This window comes from Enhydra lutris, unplaced genomic scaffold (assembly GCF_002288905.1).
Source record: "Enhydra lutris kenyoni isolate GAN:26980312 unplaced genomic scaffold, ASM228890v2 scaffoldscaffold26, whole genome shotgun sequence".
In the NCBI taxonomy this organism is placed as follows: Eukaryota; Metazoa; Chordata; class Mammalia; order Carnivora; family Mustelidae; genus Enhydra; species Enhydra lutris.
The window spans coordinates 10,665,356-10,691,896 of NW_019154110.1; the positions used below are offsets into that span (position 1 = coordinate 10,665,356).

General features: G+C 47.1%; 1 protein-coding gene across 6 annotated transcripts in view; it reads left to right on the forward strand.

Annotated features, from left to right (window-relative positions):
- The window catches only part of LOC111151230 (acetyl-CoA carboxylase alpha), a 288,595-nt gene extending 267,382 nt beyond the window's left edge, over positions 1-21,213 (forward strand). For all 6 annotated transcript variants that reach the window (XM_022509033.1, XM_022509036.1, XM_022509035.1 and 3 more), the window contains 4 exons: positions 9,515-9,669; positions 10,379-10,549; positions 16,908-17,044; positions 18,877-21,213. In XM_022509033.1, coding sequence (XP_022364741.1) covers positions 9,515-9,669; positions 10,379-10,549; positions 16,908-17,044; positions 18,877-19,000 — 587 coding nt within the window. In that variant the 3' untranslated portion in view covers positions 19,001-21,213. The remainder of the gene's footprint in view (positions 1-9,514; positions 9,670-10,378; positions 10,550-16,907; positions 17,045-18,876) is intronic.
- Positions 21,214-26,541: the final 5,328 nt, after the last annotated feature.

Below are 26,541 nucleotides of genomic sequence, written 5' to 3' on the forward strand. Positions count from 1 at the left end.
CCCCCCCCCCCCCCCCCCCCCCCCCAGACACACGTTTCGAACGTGGGCCTCTTCCCAGCCGGCTGGGCAACCTGCCTTGCAGCAGCCCGGCTGTTCCCACATGGAGCCCTGAGAGGGACGGTCTGACACAGGCAAGGGTAGCTCTGGCTGGGCACTGTGGTTGCTCCACGCCTGGCCCTTCCGCCCAGCACACCCCTCTGCCCAAGGCTTCCTGGGGGCAGAGTGAGTATTGTGGCTTCCGGTGAGGGTAAATGTACCTAGAGACATCTATGGGAATGCCTGCCTCCCAAGCCTTCTCTTTTAAGCAGCCAGATAACAGGAAAAGGACACTTCCTTGGGTTAAGGGGACTCCGGGGTTAAGCTGGTTTTCTGGCAGAAGTGATCAAAGTATCTGAGCTATGTATGCTTTTCCATCAGTTGTGTCCATCTTCAAGATGTTGTAAGCTGAAAAGAGCTAGAGTTGCTTGTTTGAGTCAGAAGGCAGCATCCTTGCCTGCAAAGTCAGAAGGGAAAGAAGTTCTGGTCCTAATGCGTGGGAAATGGCCTCTTGCCCAGTCACCTCTTGAACACACACAGTGTCCTCACTTGGCACCATCGCTGTCCAAGCCCTGGGCTCTGGGGTAGGCAGGTGCCTCTTTCCCTGAATGAGCAGCGGCTTACCACCTACCTCGTCACACTGATTCAGAAGTTCTTTGGTTTGATGCAATATGGTGCAACAGTGACAGCGTTTTCTGGGAAGGAGAAGGAGCTGTTTTGGTCTGTTCCATTCATCTGGTTGTATTTATCAAAGCATCTGGGCTTTCCTCATCCCAGGAAGCAGTGGTTCACAGTTCTGTCAGATGGAGAGACCTGGCTGGCATTTTGTTGGACTGAACCTAAGCTTCTTCCTGCCTGAGGGCTGTCATCAGAATATGTCTGAGAGGGGCGCCTGGGTGGCTCAGTGGTTAAGCCTCTGCCTTCGGCTCAGGTCATGATCTCAGGGTCCTGGGATTGAACCCCGCATCAGGCTCTCTGCTCAGCAGGGAGCCTGCTTCCTTCTCTCTCTCTGCCTGCCTCTCTGCCTACTTGTGATCTCTGTCAAATAAATAAATAAAAATCTTTAAAAAAAAAAAAAGAATATGTCTGAGAGACCCTGTTCCTCGCCTGTTCCCAGCTGACCTAGAGCCCCATCCCTTGACCTGCTAGAACTGGTGGGGCGGGCAGGCTGGCCAAGGGAAAGGAGCAACTAAGGAAAGGAAAATAGTAAAGACTTTGCGACTTAACTGCCTCGAGAATTCAGAGAATTCTGTGCGGCTTCCTGACTCTTGTGTGGACTGTCTGCGTGGGGGCACAGGGCTGAAGGGGGGAATAACAGATTCTTTGATTCCTATTTGGAAATCTTTGGGTTTACTGTAATGATTTTTAAAAATACGAACAGCAGAGCACTAACACCATTGCAAGGAACCTACTGTTAAACATCCCAGAGAGGGTTGCTGTTAAAATCAATATGCAAATGCAGCTGTATATTTAGATAGGTGTGGTCCCTTTGAAGAAAAGCAGATATATGAAAATGGGATTTTAAAAAAAACTAGATACATTGGGAGAAATTATTCCCATTACAAAAGGATTATTTGCTTTACCAAAGGATTCACTGCAGGGTTCCTTCTAAATAGCTCCCTTAAGGCATTTAAAACAGGATCTGATTTACACAGTTTTTCCAGAATGCTTTTGTGTAAAGAAAGGCACACCTGTGATGGATACAGAAATCGTTTTGCAAGTTTTTTTTTTTTTTCTCCCTATCTTACCATCTTTACAAAGGAATTTCTTTTAACATCAAAAATGTGATTACACAGATCTTTTAAACAGCTACTTGTGTTTGTACTTCTTAATCTTAATAAGATTCCAGTCTTTTTTATGCTGATTTTTCAGTCTCAAAATTGAGGTACCGATGTGTGTTCTTTTATCTGAGATATTCTGGAGCTGAGTAAGGAGGGTGGTCTCGTCCTTTGCTTTAGCTTCGTAAGTATTTAACCAATCAAAGCAAATTGCTTTCTTAAGGAAGAAGGGCCCATAAAAGTTGAAATTGGGTTTAAATTTACATAGGCTTCTTAGTATAACTAAAAAATAAAAAGCACTTTAATATCATATTCTTTTATAAAACAGTTTCCCTCTTCGCCAGCTTAGGATTGTTGTTACATAAACGAGAAACTGAGCACAGAAAAGAGATTACTGCAAGGTAACCTAGTGCCTTTGGCTGAGTAGAGAATTTTCAGCCTACCAGCCTGATTTTTATTCTAAGCTTTGAAGGTCTCACCCCTCCCCCCAAATCCTCCACCATGGGATGTGATCTGCCTGTCCATAGGGTGAGGCTCCCCTCCTGCCCTCCTTCAGAGTCAGGGCTAGGGAAAAAAAAAAAAACAAAACACCTCCTGCTACAGAAATCAGCTCCCTCCTCCGAAGCTTCTCTCCAGCTTTGACCCCATGGAGGAGAGATGTGGCTTTTCATTATATCCTGGCCCCTGGAACACCTGACAGGCCAGTGCCCTGTGGACACTTGTGGGTCAATTTAACTTGTTTCATTTAAAGGGCATTGGCTCTACATTGCTTCTCGGCCTTTTGGCTAAGATCAAGTATAGTATCTTTTCTTATCAGTTTAATATCTGATACGTCCTCTATCCGAGGACAATATATTAAATGGATTTTTGGAAGTAGGAGACCGAAGAGGAGCTCGCTCCCATCCACTGCACTTGTCGACCTGCTATTGCCATACTTCCAGGAACTGTGAACCCCACTCTAGGGGAAATTTTAAAAATAAAAACTGATGGGCTCTGAAGCCAGACTCTCTAAGCCCAGATCCCCGCTCCATGGTGTCCTAGCTTCACAGCCTTGGGCACGTTTCACAGCCTTGCCCCGTTTTAGTGCCTTGGTTTTCTCATCTGTAAGGCAGCCATCTTGGAGGGTGTTTGCGAGGATTAAAGGAGAGAAAAGGTACTTCAACATTTCTAGCACAGTAACAGCTCTCCTCATTTGATCAGACTAATACTGCCCTTCTGGATTCAGCTCTTTACATTAAAGTGTTTTTAACTCTAAGGTTGGATTTTTAGGAATTCATGGGGACTTTTTATTTTGGGAGGGAAGAGACGGGAGTAATCTACCTTTCTTCTCCCATTTCAGCCTTTTCCTAAAGTAGGATTCTAAAAAAAGAATGACTTTCCTCCCTGTAGCATATTCTTAAACACACACGCACATGCACACAACGACTTGCTTTCCTAAAAACCCTGAGGCCCTGCAATCTGGCCAGAAAAGAAAGAAAACCATTCCAAGATATTTAATTGTACAGGGAGCTTACAGGATTGATCGAGAGCTTAGCTTTTTACAATAGTCCAGTGAATAAGAAATGCTCCTGACAAACGATCGATGATAGGATAATCACTCTTTATCCCCCTCCTCATCCTTACCTTCTTTCTTTCAGGAGAACAGGGTTCAGAAGTCAAAAATCTTTATAGACGCCGCTTTTAAATTAAGCAGAAAATAGACATTGACATATTTGTTAATCTCCCTTAAATCATTACCAGGGCTGGCTGCTTTGCTGTACAAGGAGAGAGGGGCCTTCAGTGTGCTACACAAGGGTCTAACTAGCTTAAGAGCAGCCTTTTATTTTTACAAAATAAAATTTGGCAAACCTTTTCTCCCCCAACTTAAAGCACACATATCCTTGAGTTTCTCATGTGCATTTTAAAATACACGCATCCTCTACTTCTGTTCCTTGCTTTGATGCTTTTTTTAAAGGCAGGTCTTGAACTGCGATCAAAGGCATTAAGGAAGGAATCAGACAAGGCAAACTTTGGGGGAATGTTCTGTGATCTTCCTAGTCTCAGGAGGGCCAGAGCATTGCAGGTGTTTATTGTTACTCTTTTAAAGCTCTGGAATAGCTTGTCTGGGTAGACAAGACCTTTGTTAGTCCAGGAGCCAGCCATGTCTCTCCCTCCAACTTGGTAAAGCCAAGACCTTGTTTCCAGGATGCTGTACTCCTAAGCCCAGAAGTCTTCCCCCTTTGCACCCAGAGCTGAGCTGTGCTTTTAACTCCTTTCCTTATGCAATGAACTAAACTCTCCAACTCATCTGCCCTTCTGTGGCCACTGCCAGGTCACCTGCTTGGGCTGCTGTTGATGCCATTTCATGTGGAAGAACACAAGCCTTGGAGATACCAAGTCTAAATCCTGACTTTGCTACTTAAGAGCTGGATGCCTTTGGGCAAGTAACTTTACATTTCAGAGCCTTGGTTTTTCTCATTTGTAAAACAGATGCCCTGTCTATAAGGTTGGGTAGTTATAAAGGGTTAGAGGTGATGTTTATGAAGCAACTTGGAAAGCGCTCAGTGACACTGAGGCCTGCAGCTTGGCAGCAGAGTTAACAGCCAGCCGGACCTAGGTCTGGATTGTGCATGTGACTTACGAGCTGTGTGATCCTGAGAGCAGTAAGTGCGGTGCCTGGCCCATAGTAAGTGCTCAGTAAACGGTATGCATTGTATATGGTACAAGTATACACATATATAAGCACCGTGTTGGTTGTTACCCAGAGAGAGGATGTTCTAAAGGTCTGGAACTTCCTATTCATCCATGTCCTTGGTCCTGCCATCCCCTGCCCCCGCAGGTAAAACTGCTACAGTGTTCATTTGATCTCACAGGAACACGAGGAGCTACACTCAAATTTTGGGCCTGCCCAGCAGGTTTCAGGGACCCAGCAGGTTTGAATTTTGGAGCAAGAGTGGCCCCAGTTCCCAGGGGTGGGAAGTGGATGCTCACCTTGCTCAGGACTGTGACTGCTTGGCAACCAGTACAGAAGTGTTGCAAAACCGTAGTCCCACCGCACAACTGGTCCCTCCCTGAACATCACCGCACCTGAATGTGGCTCCGGACTTCGAGTCTGGCCTATTGCTACAACCCAAGAGCGAACAGCATGCCCTCCCAAGTGCAGACTTACTGTTTGATTAAGGAGTAAAACATACATTCAGGTGACTCACAGAGGACACCAAGCACTCTGCCCTTCATGAGAAGTGTGCATAATTTCTAAGTCATGGGCTGCCTTAGACTAAAGAATGGAAAACAAGGTCGGGCGGGGGGTGCAAGAGAGAAAGGCTGTGCCTGTCAGGTCCCACGTCACAGAAACCATCTACATGGACTTTTTTTTTTTTTTTAAGATTTTATTTATTTGACAAACAGAGATCACAAATAGGCAGAGAGGCAGGCAGAGAGAGAGGAGGAAGCAGGCTCCCCGCGGAGCAGAGAGCCTGATGCAGGGCTTGATCCCAGGACCCTGGGATCATGACCTGAGCCAAAGGCAGAGGCTTTAACCCACTGAGCCACCCAGGCGCCCCTCTACATGAACTTTTAAAGACTCCCCAGTAGTATCAGAAGGACACGTTCTTGGATCACTGTAATGAATGAGCCTAAAGTCACTGCTTTCTTGTTTGATAGAGAGATGACTGCTCACTCAGAGTGAAGTAAACATTTCTGTTTCACCCTGGCAGTCAAGGAACCAGGTCTGGCCTCCTATAACAACACTTCACTTTGGGTGTTCTGAAACAGTGCAGCCAAATCTGCATGACACTGTGTTCATATCAAGTGAAGGTGGGTAAGTGGAATGTAAAGAAAGTTAGAGGAGGAATATTTAGTGAGTAATGCTATAGGCCACACTCTGTATTAGGGACTTGGGGTATAAAGATATGGTTTGACAGACATGACTGATTGAAGAAATAATCTCATAAACAGACACTTTAAATGTAATACGGTAAATATGATCAATGTTTACCAGAAAATTAGGACAGGGTGCTTGGGTGTCTCAGTCAGTTGGACATCTGCCTTCAGCTCAGGTCATGGTCCCAGGGTCCTGGGATCAAGCCCTGCATCAGGCTCCCTGCTCAGTGGGGAGTCTGTTTGTCCCTCTCCCTCTGCCCCTGCTCATCCTCTGTCTCTTCTTTCAAATAAATACATAAAATCTTAAAAATACTAGGCATGCCCAGGAAATTGATCCTACAGAGCAGGAATTATTAGAAGTGTTGCCTTGGTATCAGTTATGGAATGGGACTAAGATGGAACTTCGGCTGTCCTATCAGCCGGCAGCCTGCCGTCATCATTGAGCCCTTCCTGAAATGAACGAGATTCTGCTACTGAAGCACTTCCTTGTCCTCTGCCCCAAGTCTTCAGGGTACCACACTGCTGTACCTGAGACCTGGCTCTGCCCCTTCCTGGTTTTGTGACCTTGGTGAGTTACATAAATTCTCAGTGGCTGTTTACTCACCTGTAAGATGAAGACAGCAAGAATACCAGCTTTGAGGTTGTTGTAAGGATTAAGTGAGTTAATAGATACGAAGCACTTAGAATGGTGCCATGTACCCCACAAATATTATTTGGCTTCTGATTTTTGGCATCAGGGAGCCAGGAAAACCTTTTTTTTAGCTTGGCTTATTTTTTAACTTTCCATTTGATATAGTTTCACCGAACAGTGACTAGAATAGTACAAAGGACTTCTGATGCCTTTTTCTCAGATTCACCTGTTGGTAGTATCTTGTCCCATTTGCTTTATCATTTCTGTGTGTTCATGTACATGTGCTTGCCTGTGCACTCTCTACACATACACACACAGTTTCTGCAAACCATCTGACAGTCATTTGTAGACATCGTGTTCCTTTATCCAAAAGTATTTAGTGTATGTTTCTAAGAACACAGACTTTCTCTTATATAACCCAAGACACTTATCTACATTAGGATCTATAACATCGATAACAATACTACTATCTGATTCATGATACATATCAAAATTTTACCAATTGTCCCAATAATATCCTTTACAGACTTTTTGTTGTTCAGATCTGAGATCTAACCCTAGACCACACACTGCAGCCTGTTTTCAGTTATTTAGTCTGTCATCATCTTGACTTTTTTTTTTTGAAGAATACAGGCCACCTTTTTGGGGGGGGGGTGAGATTTTTCTTGAGTAATCTTCACGCCCAACATGGGGCTTAAACTCACAACCCTGAGATCGAGTCACATGTTCCACCAACCCAGCCAGCCAGATACCGCAGGCCCCTATTCTGTAGCATGGTCCTCAGTCTAGGTTTGTTTTGTATTTCCCCATGGTTAAATCCAGATAATGTATTTTTGGCAGGAATATTGCCGAGTGTTATTTATGATCAGGACATCATATCAGGAGGCATATGTCAGATTGTCCTATTCTTGGTGATGGTAATTGTGATTACTTGTTTAAGGTTTTGTTCGCTTATAATTTGTGAGGAGATACTTTGAGACGATGTAAATATTCCATTCCTCATCAAACTCTCACCCACTAGTTTTAGTACACATTGGTAATTCTTCGCAGAATCAATTGCTGTGATGGTGGTAAAATGGTGATCTTTTTTTTTTTTTTTTTTTTTTTTAATTTGACAGAGATCACAAGTAGGTAGAGAGGCAGGTAGAGGGGAAGGGGGAAGCAGGCTCCCTGCTGAGCAGAGAGGCCGATGGGGGGCTCGATCCCAGGACCCTGAGATCATGACCTGAGCCGAAGGCAGAGGCTTAACCCACTGAGCCACCCAGGCGCCCCAAAATGGTGATTTTCTAATTCTATCATTCCTTCTATGTCTATTAATTATTATTCTGCTGGAAGGGAGAACTTTCCCTTCCCTCTCCCCCCATTTAATTATTTATATTAGAATGGACTCTCAGGCTATTTCATTCCATAAATATTCTGGTAATTAATATCATCATCCTATTTTTGATAAATTTGATGCTCAGACTGTCCCAGATTTGGCCAGTGGGAATACGTTCAAACTGGCTCCTGTGTCCTTTTAACTTGTGTTAGTCACTTGAGTGCTTTCTTGCTTTTTATGGCAGCCAGGCTCATCGTCTGTTTTTCCTGCCCCAGCTTTACAGCCCCAGTTCCTCTTACTAGAGAAGGAACAATGTTTGCTTCCCTGTCTAGGAGACTGCTGAGGTAGTCTCCTCTCCAAAGGCGCCATTCGGCTCTCCTCCTGTCAGCTCTTTAGGCAGATGCACCCCAGAAGGGATGGGCCTTCGTCCTATCCCACAGCCCTGCTCTGCGTGGCGTGGAGAGAAGGCTGCTGCGTGTTAGGGCCCCAGTGTGATTGCCCTCTATGTGAGCGCCCAGGAAGACATAGCCGTCAGCTCTCTTCCTTGTGGTTTTCAAGTAGTGATGGGCTTTAAAAAAAAAAAAAAAAAAAAGGAGGTGGAAGTGGGCATCTAAAAAACCTCATAAAAATGAAACTGGGTCCTATGGCTACATCCCTGTTCTATTAACATGCGTTTATCTAGAATACTTACGGCTCACTCAGCAGCCCAAGGCTGTTTATGGCATATGATTCATAGTGGCATAAAGAGCAAGGCCTGTTCCCAGACAGACATGCTTGAAATAGACCTTTCTCTTCTCCAGCCCATCACCTGTGGTCATGTATTTATTTGTCAGCTTTGGTGACAAAGCACTTCAGGTTGTCCCCAACACCAGGGGCTGTCACCTATAGCTCCTTCAGCTAGACTTACTCCTCTTTACTAGGCAGGCAGCTAAATTTGTGGTATTGATTACAAGTCCCATTCAGAGAGCAATTAGGAAGAAAAGCCTAACATGGCAGCACCTCTACTGGGAGACCACTGATTGAAAGCGGTGGGGGTGGAGGGCAGGCGGGCAGGGGTCCTCCCTGTTACAGGGAATTCCAGATTCCTTAGAGGAATCTGTTGAGTGAGGGTGCTATGTGCTTAGAAGCTCAGTGGTCCCGATGGGATTTGCGGACTGACTTTCTCTTCTCCCCTCTTCCTTCACTTTTAGCCTAAGAACTAGAATGTCTTTATCAGTCTGGTCAGGGGTTGGCTCTGGCAGTAGGAGCCCAGGTATTGACTAGGAAGCTGGCTAATCTAATCTGTTGAGCTGGCGGGAGACACACAGGTCTGGCTCTCATTAGACTATATGCTACTGATTTCAGGTGAAGAGTTTTCCAGCCTGAGATTAGAGATTGTGCAGTAACCGCAGCTTGCCACTTTAGGAGTCCTTGGGCGAGTGGACATGGGAGAAGGCACTGCTGGTCTGGACCTGAGGGTGTAGGAACTGCTCCCCTCCCCTGTCCCACGTGCAGAATGGTCCGGCTGCACGAATGCTGGTCAGTCAGGCCCAGGCATGGAGTCATGTGTGGGAAGGAGGGGCCTGGCCATCAGGCTGTGAGACGATGCAGGAGACACGGGCGTCCATGCAGTTGCTGGTGCCCACTCAGAGAAGGACCTGGAGAGAAGGGACTCCTGTGGCTGCTTTTACAGTTGTGACCTCCACAGCAAAAGAGTCCACGTGGGTTCCCCGTGGCAAGATAAGGACCAGTCTGGCATCTCATGGAGTTCTGTTACTCAGCAAAGCGGTGGTGAAGAGTGCGGAGAGCCAGGCCACAGAGGGAGGAGGGGTGCTTCCGAGCTTCCTGTGACCATGGCAGAGAGACTCCGGGTCAGCACAGAGTGTGACGGGCAGGTTTGCTTAATTGCAGGCACCCCAGAGCTCAGCCCAGCGGAGCGGAAGGAGCTGGAGAACAAGCTGAAGGAGCGGGAGGAATTCCTAATTCCCATTTACCATCAGGTAGCCGTGCAGTTTGCTGACTTGCACGACACACCGGGCCGGATGCAGGAGAAGGGTGTTATTAACGTAAGTACGGTGGCTGCCACTTCTCCTGACATGTCAGAGCCCTGCGAGCGGCGGGCATGTGTCTCCTGCACACTGGCTCCCAAGCAGAAAGCTGTTAGGGGTGGGTTAAAACAGCTGGTGCAAATCAAACCATTCCCGGGTTTTTTTGGAGAGACTTTTCCCTTTTTTGTGTATCTGTTATCCCAAAACAATTTCTGATTTACATGACTCTGGACTCCTCAGAAGGCAAGTTCCATTTCACTGGTGGGAGACTGCGTCTCATGACCCACGTCTGGGAACAGCTGCTCCGGTGGTCGTCAGGCTGCGGACCCGGTGCCCGGGTTCCAGCAGCAGTCAAGTCACATTGGATCTGTGTGCAAGTTGTTGGAGCCATTCTGCTCCAGACCAGTTCCACACTGTCTCATCATCTGGAGAGTCACAGGTCCTCCCAGAACATCTCAGGCACACGTGGAGCTCACATTAGTGAGGCCCTTGGCCGTGTGCAGTGCTCTGGGTGGGGGACTGTAGCTCTGAGCTGGGGAGACCGTGGCAGGTGCTACAGTCCCCTCTGAGCTGGGGAGACAGTGGCAAGTGCTACAGTCCTGGCCAGTGTCAAGCCTCTGAGGGCTTGCTAAAGAATAGGTTTTTGTGCCTGTGGAGCTCCCTCTGGAGTGGGCACTGAGCAGGGATTAGGGCTGAGGTGACTAAGCTTATTCTTATCTGAACATAGGATATCCTGGACTGGAAAACATCCCGTACCTTCTTCTACTGGCGACTGAGGCGTCTCCTGCTGGAGGACCTGGTCAAAAAGAAAATCCACAATGCCAACCCAGAGCTGACCGATGGCCAGATCCAGGCCATGTTACGGCGCTGGTTTGTGGAGGTGGAAGGAACTGTGAAGGTAGGTAGATGCCTTTGTGCTCTGCTCCTTACCCCAACCTGAGGATCCCTAGGCCTCTAAAGGCAGAAGTGGAAGGGAAGCCTATAGGCTTGAGCCCTGTTTCCTCCCCACACAGTGAGTGAGCTTGTCCCTGGTGGTCTGGCCCCAGGGCTGAGATGGGATGGGTCTGAGCCCAGCTTGACCAGATACCAGCATTTGCCCCTAGAATTATAGGCTACACAACACAGTCCATGAGAGGATGGGAAGAAGGAGTTGGAACTTTTATTTCTCTGTTTACTTACACTAAGAAAAAGAAATGGACCTTTATTGGTAGTTATTATATGGGTTAAAAGTAAATCATACATGTCATATATTTATTTTATCAGAATATTGGTTCTGTGTGCCGAAACGGTCTTTTCCTGATGGCTGTTCTGATCAGAACATTGGGTGCCTCCTGGGTTAGCGCGCTGAGGGAGGGCGGGCCCTTCAGCCTCTTCCTGCAAAGTGTTGCTTGACGTCTCTGCTGACTGTCCTCAAAAAGGAACTCCCAAGATCTGCCGTCATTGTTAAAGCCAGTGAATCTGGGTGCTTCTAAGATTCACCTCTGTGTTAAGCCTCCCCACTTCTTTACGACTGAAAAGCTTCTTTAGATAAATATTTCAGATGTGCAGCGGGCGAGCGCAGCCTTTTGTGACACCTGGTTCGGGTTAAGGTCAGTCTGTGGCATCATAATTGAGTGAGACAATTTTGTCAGTGGCTACTGGCAGCTTCTAGTGGAAGTTGGCATTGAAAGTCACGCAAGTGTAAAATAAGAGGTTGTTCTCCAGTTAAGAGTGGCCGGCTAGGTAAATGGAGTGTGTGTGTGTGTGTGTGTGTGTGTGTGTGTGTGTGTGTGTGGCCAGGAGAGACCCGCACCGCCTTCCTACCACATTAGTCAGTAATGGACGTGCACGGCCTCAGTAAGCACAAGGATGAGGAGAAGGAGTAGCTTCTCTCCGAACATGAAGTGAGTGGCTCGGCCCTTCAGTGGTTCCTTAGCATCCCGGAGCCAGGGGACCTTGCGTCCGGAGAAGCGGGTCCTTGCCATCTCGTAGAGATGGAGAACAGTGGGCTATGTACGCACAGACTCCAGCTGGGAGTCAGTGCCAGAGACAGCCCCAGCCCCCGAGGGCAGGCAGAGGCTGCCTGAAGCCCTGGGAGCCAGCCCTACCCAGGCACTAAGGCTATCCCCTCCCTCCCATCCACAGAAGACCACATTCTCTTGAGCTCTTTAGTCCAGGAGGACAACCGAGGAGAGAGGAAGGGCAGTGATGCTAGGATGTGGCTTTGAAACCTCCTTCCATATTCTGCAGGCTCAGCAGGACGAGTGGAGCGGGGGGTGGCTGATAAGATCTGTAGCGCCCTTGAGAGAAGAAAGTGTTGCACAGTTCACAAGCCGTCGGTGCAGCCTCTGCAGGGCCAGCACAGAGGCAGCTCCATACGGGGGACCAGCTGCAAACCTTAAAAATGTCACACACACACACACACACACCCGCATTGGTTCTTCAAACAGTGATAGATACTGTGCACGGGGTCTCAAGTGCAAACACCGGCAGAGTCTGGACCTTGGCTTTACACCAGGAAGTGACCCTCTGATCCTCACCACGGTTACTAGCAGGGAAAGGTGTTTGGTGACAGGGGTCTATGAGCCATGCTGTGTGTTTTGTCCCAGAGAATTTGTGGTTTTGTTTTTCTTTTTTAAATCTTAATCCTGAAGAAAGAGATTGAGGGACAGGAAATTTGAAGACACTGCGATGCTCTGTAACTTAGCAGGGCAAATCTTTCGTTTCCCATAGAGGAATCTGTTCCCAGGAGTCACAAGACTCTGTTGGAACCCACTGGGACAGTCCTGTTGTAGGAAATCGTAAGGTTTATGGTTCAGGGCTTCACTGCAGATGGAAGCAGAGCATCACTGCAGCTCGCCAGAAACGGTACCAAGAACTTGGGTTTAAGTCGGGTCATAGGAACGCGGTGTGCATCTGTTGTGTGGGTAGGTTCTCAGTCTCAATTCTCAGACCCACAGTCTGAGTATGTGGTATTTCAAAGACTGATTTCCCCACCAAGCCTCAGTAGTAACAACTGAGATGAGAACTCTGCGTGGCGTGGGGCCTAGAGCAGAACGTGGTGTTCAGAATCTCACGAACATGGCACATCCCAGCCTGGCCGGCTTGGACATGGTATTTATTTAAGCCTCGTCCCTTCCTCTGTAAAATAGAGATAATGTTTCTTTCACGGGATTCAGTGAGTTTTAAATGACATGATAAAGAAGGCATGGAAGCTGATGCCTAGCACTCAGTAGACACTCAAATGATGCCCGTTTGCTCCTCTCAGCTCAGTTTACCCTCTGACGTGTGCTGAGCTGGGCTAAGAGCTACAGATGTGTGACTTCATGATTGTGGCGGGAGCTGTGAGCACGGTCCATTCTCAGTATGTGTCCTCTGATGTGGCTCGCTCTGACTTGCCCACAGTCTGGGGTGCCAGCATGTTCTTACGATCCAGACCCTTCACAACCCCTTCACTCTTACTCTGGATTTCCAAATGAGATGGTTGGTGAGTGGAGGACCTTGTAAGGATGACAGAGGAAAAAGCACCATTGATAGGGTTGTTGGATTTCCCCGGTCCCCAAAACCTGGCCTCAAGCTACCCTGGACAAGTCTTATACACCAGACTTCTAATTTCCGGCCTGGGAAAGAGGAGGGAAGGCAGAACCTGGAAAACATTTTTTGGCCCCGAGTGGGGCTGAGACTGGAGCCAGCTGAGGAGACGGGGTCCGCAGGCCACCCCAGCCCACATGGCTGTTTGCTGTTTTACTCCAAAGCCTCAGAAAAAAAATCACATTGCTGGAGGGGTCTCTAGCTAGCCCCCAAGATGAGTTATTTACAGGGCATGGTAATCGGGACTCACATCCATCAGACTGTGCCCTGGCCACTCTCTGGCCCTCCTGTACACTGAATAAGGAGGACTTAACAGCTATCCAATACTTTGAAAGGAAACTTTCTAAACAGGTCATTTAGATTTTGTGCGATAGACTAATTACTACATACAATTAGTGAAATGGCGTAGTGCCTGAGATACTTATCCACTGATGCAGAGAAAGATAAAGCATCCGCTGAACATGTATTGTAAGGCCAACATTGTGATGTTTAACTGTCAATACTTTACTGGTATTAGAATGTTCTGATTGGGAGGAGTGTGAGGCAGGTGACTTATGAGCCCAGGCCTGTCATGACATTAGCAGCCCAGTATTTCACACTGGCTTTTAAAATCCACACTGGAACGCTTGGAATAATCAGCCATGATTTTATAATTTTAAGGAAGAAAATGATAATGGCTTTCTTTCGGGGAATAGGGTTGGCCCGTCCTTCTGGATGGCTGGAATGATGAGTTTTACATCTCTGTTCTAGGAGGGCAGACAAGGACCCGTAGCCTCCCTAACTCCGTGGTTGGAGCCTTGCTGTTCCCAGTGCACACGGTTAGGCCACGGCAGTACCTGAAACCCTCCCAGGCCCGTTAGGAAAACCCCGTGGCACCGTGGATGCTTCCATTTGTTTGTTCTCGCTCCAGGTGCTGTCAACTAGGAGTTGTGACCCCTTCGCCTTGGTGTACTACACCGTGAGGGAAACTTTACTGAGGTTTGGCTCGGTGGCTGTCATCCAGTTGTCCTATTTTGAGCAAACAGCAGATCTTTCATACACGGGGCCATGTTTTCAAAGAGGAGATTTTAGAGCAACAATTCCAAAACTTGGAATGTCTTTCCTTAATCCTGTCTAGGAACTTTTAAAATGTTTAATTTAAACACATAGCATATTCTGTGGCTGCGGGAGGGGAAGGCAGAAGAGTTTTCTCTAGAGGGTAGCTGGCTTTCCAGCATAGTGTCTGAGCGCCGTTAGAAGCAGGCATCTCGTTAGCTAATACATTACACCAATCAAGGAGAGTTATCTTAAGCCACAATTAATCTGCTCCCTGGCATATGTTGATAGGAAAGCATCATGCTGTTTCTTAATTAAAAGCAAACGGATTAAAAATGATTAATAAGAGTATTAAATATCCTCCTAAACTAAAGGCTTTGGGATTCTTGGGTAAGTCTAGTTTTGTTTTGTTTTGTTTTTTTCCCCATTCTGAAACCCAAGAAGCATTCACTATTTTTTCCAACCCCCAAAATCTGCATAAGTGAGGGCATGTGCGTAAGTCCTCAACCTGTGGAGAAATCTAAATCACCGATGACAAAGTTGGAAGGGTCCGAGTTTGGTGGCAGCGGGTCAGAGGACCGGTGTGTCCAATCCATAGTGGGGTGCACACGTGCTGGGGTGCCAGAGAGAAGACCACCGCATTGTGGGGAAAACATCACCACCCCCCGACTTTGTCCGTAGAGATTGACGTAGCACCTCTTTTCCTCCAGAACCAGACGCTTCCCTGCCCTTTGCCATGGGGACAGTGGCACAGTCCTGACTGGGGCTGGGGCTGACACCCGCTTGGCCATCCCACCCTGATGAGAAGAGCCCATCTCCGTAGCCACTACTCCAAACAGAGCGGCCGTGTTGGGGGCCAGAAAGAGAACTGCATACCAGAACTAGGAAGGGCGAGCTGCTGACCCTTAATCCTGGGCTCCTTAATCCTTCAACCGTGAAGGACTGCATAAGAATTTCTCGAACTGTGGAAGTCAGTCACATGACGTAGTAAGCGAGGAGTCACAGCTAACTCCCCAGCTAAGTCAGAGATGAGCAAGTGAGAGTCTGCGAGAAAGCATTCTTTTTGAAGGCATGAAACAGAAAACTGCACCCGGCTGCCCTTGACGGGTGTGAAGAAGACAATGTCCACCCCCCTACCCCACCCTCACACCCCCACCCCACCCCCATGCCTCACAGATCCTGAAGTGACAGCCATGGCTCAGGCGCCTTGCTTGTGTACAGGTTTCCTGAGCCACAGCTCAAGCCTCAAAGCCTCTGAGAGTCCCTAATGCACCCACCTATTAAATTACAGCGCCCAGCTCATTGTCATTCTGACTTTGACTTCGTCAGTGATAACAGAGAAGGATAGCACACCTTTAAATGACGAGCTTGGTGTTTAATTACCCAAACAAAATGACATAAATATGAATGAGCCCTAATGGTGGTACTTGGTTTTCCGGAAACCATTAACAAAACGATTCCTAAATGATTTGTAAAGAAAATGAGAGGAGAAGAGAGCAAGGAGAAGGCTATTAGGTTTCTAACACACTCCTGAATTATTATGTAGTCAACTACCTAGGAAATACTCAGCTAAATGATCTCGAAAAAAAGGAGGCACAAGGTGGTTTGTTGAGACTTTCAGGGTTACAGACGCCTTGCCCCTTTGGAATATGCTCATAGAAAGTAAAATGGGGGGTTGGTTTCTGACCTCCTAGCTCTCCCCTAGCAGCAAGACCTCCCCCTCCATGCCTTGTTGACACTTCCCCAACCAGACGACAACTCTGCCAGCCTGGCAGGGCCTAGAGACTTACATTTTAAGAGCTCCTCAGAAAAGACACATTTCATTTTTTTTTTTTTAAGTTTTTATTTATTGAGAGTGCATACACAAGTGGGGGGTCGTGCAGGAGGGAGAGAGAGACCCTCAAGCAGGTTCTGCGCCGAGCCTGGAGCTGGGTGCCAGGCTCGATCTCACGACCCTGAGATCATGACGTGAGCAGAAATCAAGTGTGGAGGGGTTCCCAGGTGGTTCAGTAGGTTAAGCCTCTGCCTTCAGCTCAGGTCCTGGGATCGAGCCCCACAGCGGGCTCCTGGCTCAGCAGGAAGCCTGCTTCTCCCTTTCCCATTCCCCCTACTTGTGCTCTCTCTCTCACCATGTCTCTGTCAAATAAATAAATAAAATCTTAAGAAAAAAAAAAAGGAATCAAGAGTTGATGCTCAACCAACTGAGCCACCCGGGCACGCCTTAATTTTTCCTTTAAACACATGTTGATTTTAAACTCTATACCCACATAGGTCTTGAACTCACAACCACAAGATCAAGAGTCACACGCTCTACTATCTGAGCCAGGCAGGCACCCCTCAATTAGTACTTCACTAAATGATCTGGGCTTTTAACTGTTTCTCTCAAGTCCATCAGCTGATACCTGAGTCAGACTATGAGCATGGATGCCTCCGGGGGCCCAAGAGGCATCTAGAACCAGAAGAAGGAAAGAGAATGAGGACAGCTCCTGTCCTGAGGCTTCTTTCCACTACAATGCCAGCTAGAGTGGAGAACCATGACCAACTATTTTACAGTGAGCAAGCTGTTGGAGTGAACTTTCCAGATCGTGAACAATCAGGGTGTCCGGCCTGGCCTGGCCCCTGGTGTTTGACCAAGAGTCGTCTGTTTGCAGGCCTATGTGTGGGACAATAACAAGGATCTGGTGGAGTGGCTGGAGAAACAGCTGACCGAGGAAGACGGCGTTCGCTCAGTAATCGAGGAGAATATCAAATACATCAGCAGAGACTATGTCCTCAAGCAGATCCGCAGGTGAGACCCGCAGTGGGGGACTTCTGTAGGAGAAATTGGGCTCACTTCCTTGGAAGGAGCAAAGATTTAAGAACAAAACATGAGATGGTACCTTACAATCTTTGTGGGTTTTTTCTGTTTGGGACCACTATAGTTGACCATCCGATAAAAATAGAGCCTGAAACACTGTTCTTTGTCAGCTCCTGGTCTCTAGGGCACTTAGTAATCTCTGCTAGATGAAGGCTTAGTTCACTGTGCCCAGCTATTAGCTCCAAGTACAGATCTTCAGACTGGATGAAGGATTCTGTGAGAAAAGCCGATGCCATGGCAGCATCGTGGGAAACTACCTCCTCCCTTCCTGAGCCGAGAGTTTTCAGTATTCTCCTTCCAATGGGGGGTGGAGGCAGCTGGGGACATTTGTAAACGTCAGTGCAGAAGACAAGTCTCTACCCTGATCGACCCATTATTTACAGCTTACACCATTTGCTTTATCACTTGAGTGTGCTTGCTTTCCCACAGATCTATGCTCCCATATACCTGCTAAGGATAAGTCACACAGATCATGGCCCTTTACCCCAAATATTAAAGTGTGTATTTGCTAATATGGATATTCTCTTATATAACCACAGTAGGATCGATTTTAGTAAATTTAACATTCATAGAAGTTTTTGTTTTTGTTTTTCTGAGAGAGAGCAGAGGAGAGGTAGAGGAGGAGGAGAAAGAGAATCCCAGGCAGGATCCACGCTCAGCACAGAACTCCGTGTGGGGCTCGCTCTCACGACCTGAGCCACTGAGCCACCCGGGTGCCCCAACATTGATGGAAGCTTCTATCTAATACACCATTTTTCTTAAAGGTTGTATTCATTCATTTGAGAGAGAGAGAGCATGAGCAGGGGGAGAGGCAGAAGGATAACCAGACCCCCCGCTGAGCTGGGAGCCCGATGTGGGACTCAATCCCAGGACCCTGAGATCATGACCTGAGCTGAAGGCAGGCACTTAATGACTGAGCCACCCAGGCACCCCTGATCCACCATTTGTAAAACATTGCTCGTTTTGATTTTGTCTGATGTTTTCTCATGATTAGCTTCAGGTTATACGTTCTCCATGGAATAGTACATACGTGAAGTGGCCTTCACGGGGTACCACATGCAGAGACAGCCTGTCATCTGCCCTTCCTGATGTTAGAATCACCTGGTCAAGGCGTTACTCAGTTTCTCCACTGCATCATTTCCGATTTCCCCCATTGCGCCTAATAAGCAGTCAGTCTCTGGGGACACGCTTGAAGGCCATGCAGATCTCCTGTTCCTCATCAGGATTTCCACCCAGATCTAGCATCCAAGGAGGGCTCTTGTCTGATCCAGTCTTTACGGCGAGGTTGCAGAAGGATAACTTTCCAACTCTGTGTCCTCCCCAGTCCTCACTCCAGCTCTCCTGTAAGCAAAAAGTCTTCTGTCTTCCTCCATTCATGTAGGTATTCATTAATCTACACCAATAATGAATTTCTATTTTTTTAATAATTTGCAATTCATTATTACACTCTCTTTGGTGCCCAAAATGTCCCAGATTTAGCCAGTGGAAGCACCTTTGTGCTGGTTCCAATTTGTTTGTGACATGCCCCCATTGCTTTTGTTGTTGTTTTGTTTTGTTTTTAAGTAATTCCTTATTTTCTGATGTAGCAAAACGTGTCAGGTCCATCTCGTACTTGCGTTGCTGCTGGGGACTTTTTTCACATAGGAAGACAAATCAGGTGTGGTGGGAGCCGAAATGTTAGCATGTAGTCAGACAGTTCATAAGCTCCCCTCATCTAGACACTGCTGGCTCTCTTCTTCACCATCCCCTCTCTTCCTCTCCAGCTTGGTGCAGGCCAATCCCGAGGTTGCCATGGACTCCATCGTCCACATGACTCAGCACATCTCACCCACACAGCGAGCAGAAATCGTGCGGATCCTCTCCACGATGGACTCCCCTTCAACGTAGAAAGAGCGTCCTGCCCATCCCCGCCCTGCCTCTGGAGCAAAGGGCTAGAGCTGCCTCTTCCAGCTGAAATCACTCTAATGAGAAGGCAAAGGAGACCCAGCACTGGAATCCAAGTGGCATTTTGCTTCCCGTTGAACGTTTTCAGGTTATGCATGACATACTGGGATATAGTGTCACAAAGCCCCCAGCGGTCACACCCATCCCATTCAGTATTTATTACCTTGTCTGTGACTACAGCCCTCTGTCCCTGCCAGAACCTGCGAAGACAATGAAGGGTACAAACCTGTACCATGAGGTCTCACTACACAAAAGCAGGACTGCTGCTCCTGGCCTGACAGCTCCTGGGCCCCAGCCCGGGGAAGTGGGAGTTGTAGTCAGGCAGTCAGCAGCCCTCCCTCACCCCTGGCCCCATGAGCCTGCAGCCACAGGCAGCAGAGGAGGGCTGGGCCCAGGAGGAAGCCTCAAGTCCCATCTTTTTTTTACCTTCACATTCAGCCCGGTACGCACTAGGAGAGGAATAGTTCCCGGTTTAATCACACCAAGGTACCTGTTTCTTCTTCATGGAGTGTGAAATCTGCCAGGTCCTTGGGACCTCAAAGATGAGGGCAAAACCCTGATCCAGGAGGAAGACCGAGTCACTGTTGTTGATTTAGGGGCCTCAACTGTGGGTTTGATTCTCGGAACAAACGGAAAGATGGTTGACCGACCGCTACCTTGCGTGTCCCTGCGAACCCAGCTGTTGCACCCACTGGGAGCCTCGTGGGAGGTCCAGCAGACTGAGCGGGGCCAAAGCGGAGCCTGGAGGATGGCCCTCTCCCTTGCCGATAAGTAGTTATTCATGCCACGGGGGTGTGGGCCGGATAGTCTCTCTTTTTTAGGACTTGTAAGGTTATTATAACTTAACTATGAAGCCTGGAGCTTTGGTCATTACAAAAGGTTACTAGTGCCTACAGAGTCACTCAGCTCTATATCCAGGGCATCTCTCCCAGCAGCGGACGTCCCTCTTCCCTCTGGGTCTCGTCTCTTCCTGGGGTGTCCGCAAGCAGCAGGCACAGCTGGTCTCCCCACAGCTGCTGAAAGGGAACCTGGTGACATCTCTGCTCTTAGCACCCGGGACTGGCCTTCCCCGGTGTGAGCAGGCTTCCAGGGAACAGAGAACCCACATGACCTTAAGATCATCTACAACTCCGTCGTGGTGCTGCTGTCTTCCGGGCTCACTGGGCCCTTCCTGGCCAGCGGCAGGGGCCTCTGCACTGGTGGTAGAGAGTTTATTTTCAACAACCTGTTTACCGGAGGAGGAAAGAGTTTATGGGTTCCCCCGTTGGTGTCCCTAAAGCCAGAGTGTTAGGTGATCAGGGCTGGTGTAGCCTCCAGTTCTCACGGTGCAGCTAATTGCACGTGTCCCTGATGACCAAGGAGGGAATGAATCACTAGGACATTTTAGTGCGGTGGTATGAATACTTTTGTACACGCTACAGTTTTGAGCCTTAACGCTAGAGTCTGCGCACAATGAGCCCCGCCCCCCTTCCTTGGGAAGCGCTTGTGCAGGTGGCCCCCGGAGCGGGCTGCGTCACTGGCGGCCCACTGGTGCACAGAGCCTCGGTCAGGGGGCCCTGGTGCAAGGTGCCAGCGTTCAGCACCACCAGAGAGGGCAGGAAGAGGTGGGAACCACGTCCAGTCCCGAAAGAGGCATCCACTCCTGCTGGTATCACCTTAAGTAAAAACTGGATTGGCCTTTGATTTTTTTCCATAATTAGTAAAATTCCACAAACCCCTCTGTTTGCCCTGGTGTTTCTCCAGAGGCAGGTGGGTCACACTCGGTTTACCTCTCCCCCTTGACCAGATGATGACGCAGTAAGTGAATACGGTTCCTCTCTCGAAGCCTGCATGGCCTACTCCCCCGTCCCCAGAGCGCCTCCCTGTGGGTCTTCCCCTGGACAGGGCTTTGTCATACAGAGCAGCCGGGAAGAGCCACAGACCGTGAGCCATCGGAGAGCCCCCAGCCCATTCCGTGCACAAGGTTACTGAGCTCAGAGGAGTAGAAATGATGTACTGACCAAGACTTGCTCGAGCGGAGATTGCCATAGTCCCTTCGTTCACAAAGCAGCCTTCACTGGTCTCATTGAGACTCGACGGACACATACCCTGATGAGCAAGGAGCATCAGTCAAATGTATTCTTTTCACATTTTGTTGAAATAAACGTCCACATTTGTAGAAGAGTCACTGTTTGTCATTTCAGCCCATGCCCAGCTACCTCATCCGTGTTCCACTGAGCAGGGGAGCTTTCAGCAGGGGTAGGGGGAGCGCCTGTCCTGCTGCTGCCAGTGGAGCCCTTCCGGGGACAGGATGGCACGCATGCAGCGCTCCTGCAAAGTGATGTTCAGAGACTTGGGGGCTTTTCAGATAACAACCCCTGGATGGCCTGGGATGTTCTTAGAAGGAACCTCTTGGTTTGCACAATTTTGTGGGGTTTTCTGGGCCAGCTAAATAGCGAACCATTTTCAGAGCTCACCTCAAGCCAGTTTTATGGGAAGGTTATGGATTCTTTTACTAATTTAGCTGCTTAATGGATTTTGAATGCTAACTTTGGGCACAAAAGCACCAGGGGCAGGGATCTCTTACTTGTGTGCCTTCAACCCTCTGCCTCAATTTCTGTCTGTAAATCCATGTGGTTGAAGCAAAGAACAAAACACCAATCCCCCAACATTTGCAAAGCAAGGCAGGAGCCACAAGACAGCGGGGAAGGGAGGCATTGGCCTTTGCTGAGTATTAAGCTTGGAATGATCTGTCAGTCTCCTGGAGATGTTTAGCAAAGGGTCTTTTTTCCTAAAATAAAATGTTTTATTTTAAATATATTTTACATATATTTATTTTATATATATATATACTATGTTGTAAATATACATCCATTTGAATCACCCTAAGGTGAATGTTCTTAGAGTAATAAGAAGGGATACCCGAGGGAAAATTACTCTTTGCCGCCAGATGTCATATTCCATGGGCAGGGAGTCCCAGTCGGCATAGAAGCCGTGGGCCGCCTTCCCTCCTCCCTAAGCAGGCAGAGGAGAACCAGATCCCAGGATGTGAACTTGAAGTGTCCCTGCTCTCAGCCCACACCCGTTGGTGGTTCTGGGGAAGGTCAGCAAGACAAAATGGGGAAAGATTCTGCTCCTGCCTCCGGGGACTTTCCTGACACACAACAGTGCTTTCTTCTGTTGGGGAGTGATACTTCCTTCTTTTCAACGAAAGAAAATTTAACACCACCACTGGTATTACCAGGATAATAAGTAAAGTTAGAACAGCAGGGATTCCGTGATCAACCAGCAAACACAGACACGGTGATGAATACAAGTGCCTAATTGCCATCAGAGGGAGGACGTGTTCTGTGCTCCCTCCAATGTGCAAGGGTTGGTGAGAGGCCTAGAGAAGAACTGACCTGGGAGGCGAACTCAAATGCTGGCTCCTTGGCTGGCTCCTCCCAGGCCAAAACCTGAGCCCACCTGATCCATACAGTGAGGCAGAAAGCGCTAAGGGCCACATGAATGGTACAGACAATTAAAGGCTGAAGCCTCCTGGCAGAGAATGGTTTCCAGATGGAAAAGGAAGGCAAGGCCAAGGAAGAAGACATGTCCTGGAGAGAGTGGAGAGCCTTTGGTTGATTTGGGAGCATGGACAGACTGGGTACAAAAATTTAGAAAGCAGCCCAACGGAATGAAAAGACCACCGCCATGTGTGCTGAGAAATCTAGCTTCAAGTGCGGCTCCATGTGTGTGGTCAGTGAGCTGGGGTCACCTAGGATAGTCAGCCAGGCCACCCCAGGAGGCATAGAGATAATAAGCAGCTGTCAGCTGTTTTCAATACTTCAGATTCCTGGTGTGCCTCAGGCAGGCAGCTCAGTCTCACCATGCCGTTGTCCTTCTGATGACAGTTTTGTCAGCCCGGCTAGTACGGGCTACCGCCTGCTTGCCAGAAGTTCCAAGAGACAGTTAATGATAAAAAATAATGGGAACAGGACATCTTCGTAAATGCAGCAGGCAAAATCTTCAAAAACGAGATTCCCTGAGGTGAGGGCAGGGGAGGGAGGCACAAGGGGGATGGGGTGGGAGAGGAAAATGGTGTCTCAGCTCTGAGAGGGCCTGGAACCACCCAGTGGGCTCTACCCATTTGGGACCATAAGGAGAGGAAATAGACTAGAGCCCAGAGATGGCAGAATGTTGGGTCTAATCCCAAACATGCTTACCTACGACCGGTCTGGAGTGAGCAGGAAGGATTGGGGTGAGAAGGGACAAAGGACGACAGACATCCAGGCCCTGACTTGGGAAAAAGCTAACAATACTCTTGTCCATGCTAACAGAGGTAGGTATCTTCAGAGCCACTTAAAAGAGCACTTAAAAGACTTCGGAATAAGCCCGAGCCGCGTTCAAATATCTGGTCTCTCATTCCTGTTCTCTGGAAAAGTTCCTGCCTCCTTAATCTGTGAAAAATGGATAATAACAAAGAGCTCAAAGGGGTTTTTGAAAAATTACCTTAACACAAATCAAGAGATGGACATTAGTAGCAAATTCTCGATATATGTTAGGGTTCTCCATGTTCTAACCCTCCCTCATGCCCATAAGATACAGGATCGGTCATCACTCTAGAGTATCTTCCTCATAAAGCTTTCAAGGAGCCATCCCCCTTACCTGAGCAGAAATCTAGGGATTGTCTCCAGACACCAGTTACATGGACACAACGCAAAAGTGTCACTGAGGACTGCTCTGGTCTGAATGTCCCCAAAATTGGATGTGTTGAAATCCTAGCCCCCGCCAGTGATCTATATTAGAAGTCAGGGCTTTTGGGTGGTAAGTCATACGGTTGAAGCCTTCATGAATAGGATTTTGCCTTCTAAAAGGATCCAGACAGATCCCTTCCCTTTTTCATCATGTGAGGAGACAACATGAAGTCAGGGACCCCAGGAGAGAGCCCCCACCTGACCGTGCTGGCATTCTAGTCTCAGACTTCCATTCTGTTGTGGCAGTCCAAATGGACAGAGACAAAATAAAAAAAACAAAAAAAACCACCACAACAGTGCTGCTGTTAACAAACCTAAACATGTGGAAGCAACTGGATATGGAGGGAATGTACCGCAACATAATAAAGGACAGAGGTGACAAGCCCGCAGCTAACACCAACCTCAACAATGTAAAGCTGAAAGCTTTTTTCCTAAGATCGAAGATTAAGGATGAGGATGTCCCTTCTTGCCACTTCTGTTCAACATAGTACTGGAAGTCCTAGCCAGAGCAATGAGGCAAGAAAGAAAATGCATCTAAATTGGAAAGGAAGAAGTAAATGGGGAAAGAAAGAGTAAAATTCCATTTGCAGATGACATAATACACACACACACACACACACACATATATGAGCACACCCATATATAAAGAATGCTAAAGACTCAACCAAAAAATTGTTAGAATAATGAGTTCAGGGGCGCTTGGGTGGCTCAGTGGGTTAAAGCCTCTGCCTTCAGTTCAGGTCATGATCCCAGGGTCCTGGGATTGAGCCCCACATCGGGCACTCTGCTCAGCAGAGAGCCTGCTTCCCCTTCTCTCTCTGGCTGCCTCTCTGCCTACTTGTGATCTCTGTCAAATAAATAAATAAAAATCTTAAAAAAAAAAAAAAAAAAAGATGGGACACCTGGGTGGCTCAGTTGGTTAAGCGGCTGCTTTCGGCTCAGGTCATGATCCCAGGGTCCTGGGATCGAGTCCCACATTGGGCTCCTTGTTCAGCAGGGAGACTGCTTCTCCCTCTGCCTCTGCCTGCCACTCTATCTGCCTGTGCTCACTCTCGCTCTCTCTCTGACAAATAAATAAATAAAATCTTTAAAAAAAAATAGTTCAGTAAAGTTTAGGATATAAAATTAACATACAAAAATCAGTTGCATTTCTATACACTAATAAACTATTAGAGAAATAAAATCCCATTTGTGAGTGAAAAAAAAAAACCTAGGAATAAATTTTACTGGAGGAGTAAACACTTTTTCAGTGTATGAAAGACACATACACTGAAAACTATAAGACACTGATGAAAGAAATTGAAGAAGACACAAATAAATGGAAAGATAATCCATGTTCATTGACTGGAAGAAGTAGTATTGTTAAAATATCCATACTACCCAAAGCAATCTACAGATTCAGGGCAGTCCCTATCAAAATATTCTACCAAAATGGTATTTCTCAGAGAAATGGAATAATTCTAAAATTTGCATGGAACCACAATAGATCCCAAATAGCCAAAGTAAAATATTGAAAAAGAAGAACGAAGCTAGAGGCATCATACTGCCCAATTTCCAACTTTATTACAAAGTTGCAATCATCAAAACATTATGGCATTGTCATAAAAACGGATACGTCGATCAATAAACAGAACAGAGAGCCCAGAAACAACCCCAGGCATATAAGATCAATTAGTTTACAACAAAGGAGCCCAGAATATAGAGGGGGAAATGATAGTCTCTTCAATAAATGGTGTTGGGAAAACTAGATAGCCACATGCAAAAAAATTAAAACAGACCCTTATACCATACAAAAAGAAAAATCAACTCAAAATGAGTTAGAAAGTTGAATGTAAAGCCTGAAACCATAAACTCCTAGAAGAAAACATAGGTGCTAAGCTCCTTGATATCAGTCCTGACAATGATTTTTTGAATTTTACACCAAAAGCAAAGGCAACAAAAGCAAAAATAAACAAGTGGGACTAAATCAAATTAACATGCTTCTGCACAGCAAAGGAAACCATCAACAGAATGAATGAAAGGGCAACCTATGGGGGAAAGAAAATATTTGCAAATCATCCATCTGATAAAGGGTTAATATCCTCAATATATAAAGAACACATGACCACTCAGTAGCAAGGTAAACAATCTGATTAAATAAAGAGGGACCGAATAGACATTTTTCCAACGACGACCAACAAATGGTCAACAAGTACCTGAAAGTGGGTTTATCTTTCATCATCAGGGAGATACAAATCAGAATCACGGTGAGATATCACCTCACACTGGTCCGAATGTCTAAAATCCAAAACAAGAGATAAGTGTTGAGGAGAATGTGGGGGGGGAAAGGAACACTGTGCACTGTTGGTGAGAATGTAAATTGGTGCAGCACTATGGAATACTGTATGCAGTTTCCTTAAAGGTTTAAAAATAGGACTACTATGTGATCCACTAATCCCACTTCTAGGTATATATCCAAAGGAAATGAAAACAATGTTGATGAGATATCTGTACTCCCTCATTTATTACAGAATTATTCACAATAGCCACCATACAGAAACAAGCTGAGTGTCCATCAGCAGATGAACAGATAATGAAGATGAGAGATACACACATATACAATGGAATATTATTCAGTCATGACAAAGGAGGGAATCCTGCCATTTGTGACAACACAGATGGACTTTAAGGACATTATTGCTATGTGAAATAAGCCAAAGAGACAAGTAAGCCAGAGACACAAATACTGTGTAGTATCCCTTGTATGTGGAATCTAAAAAAAAAAGAAAA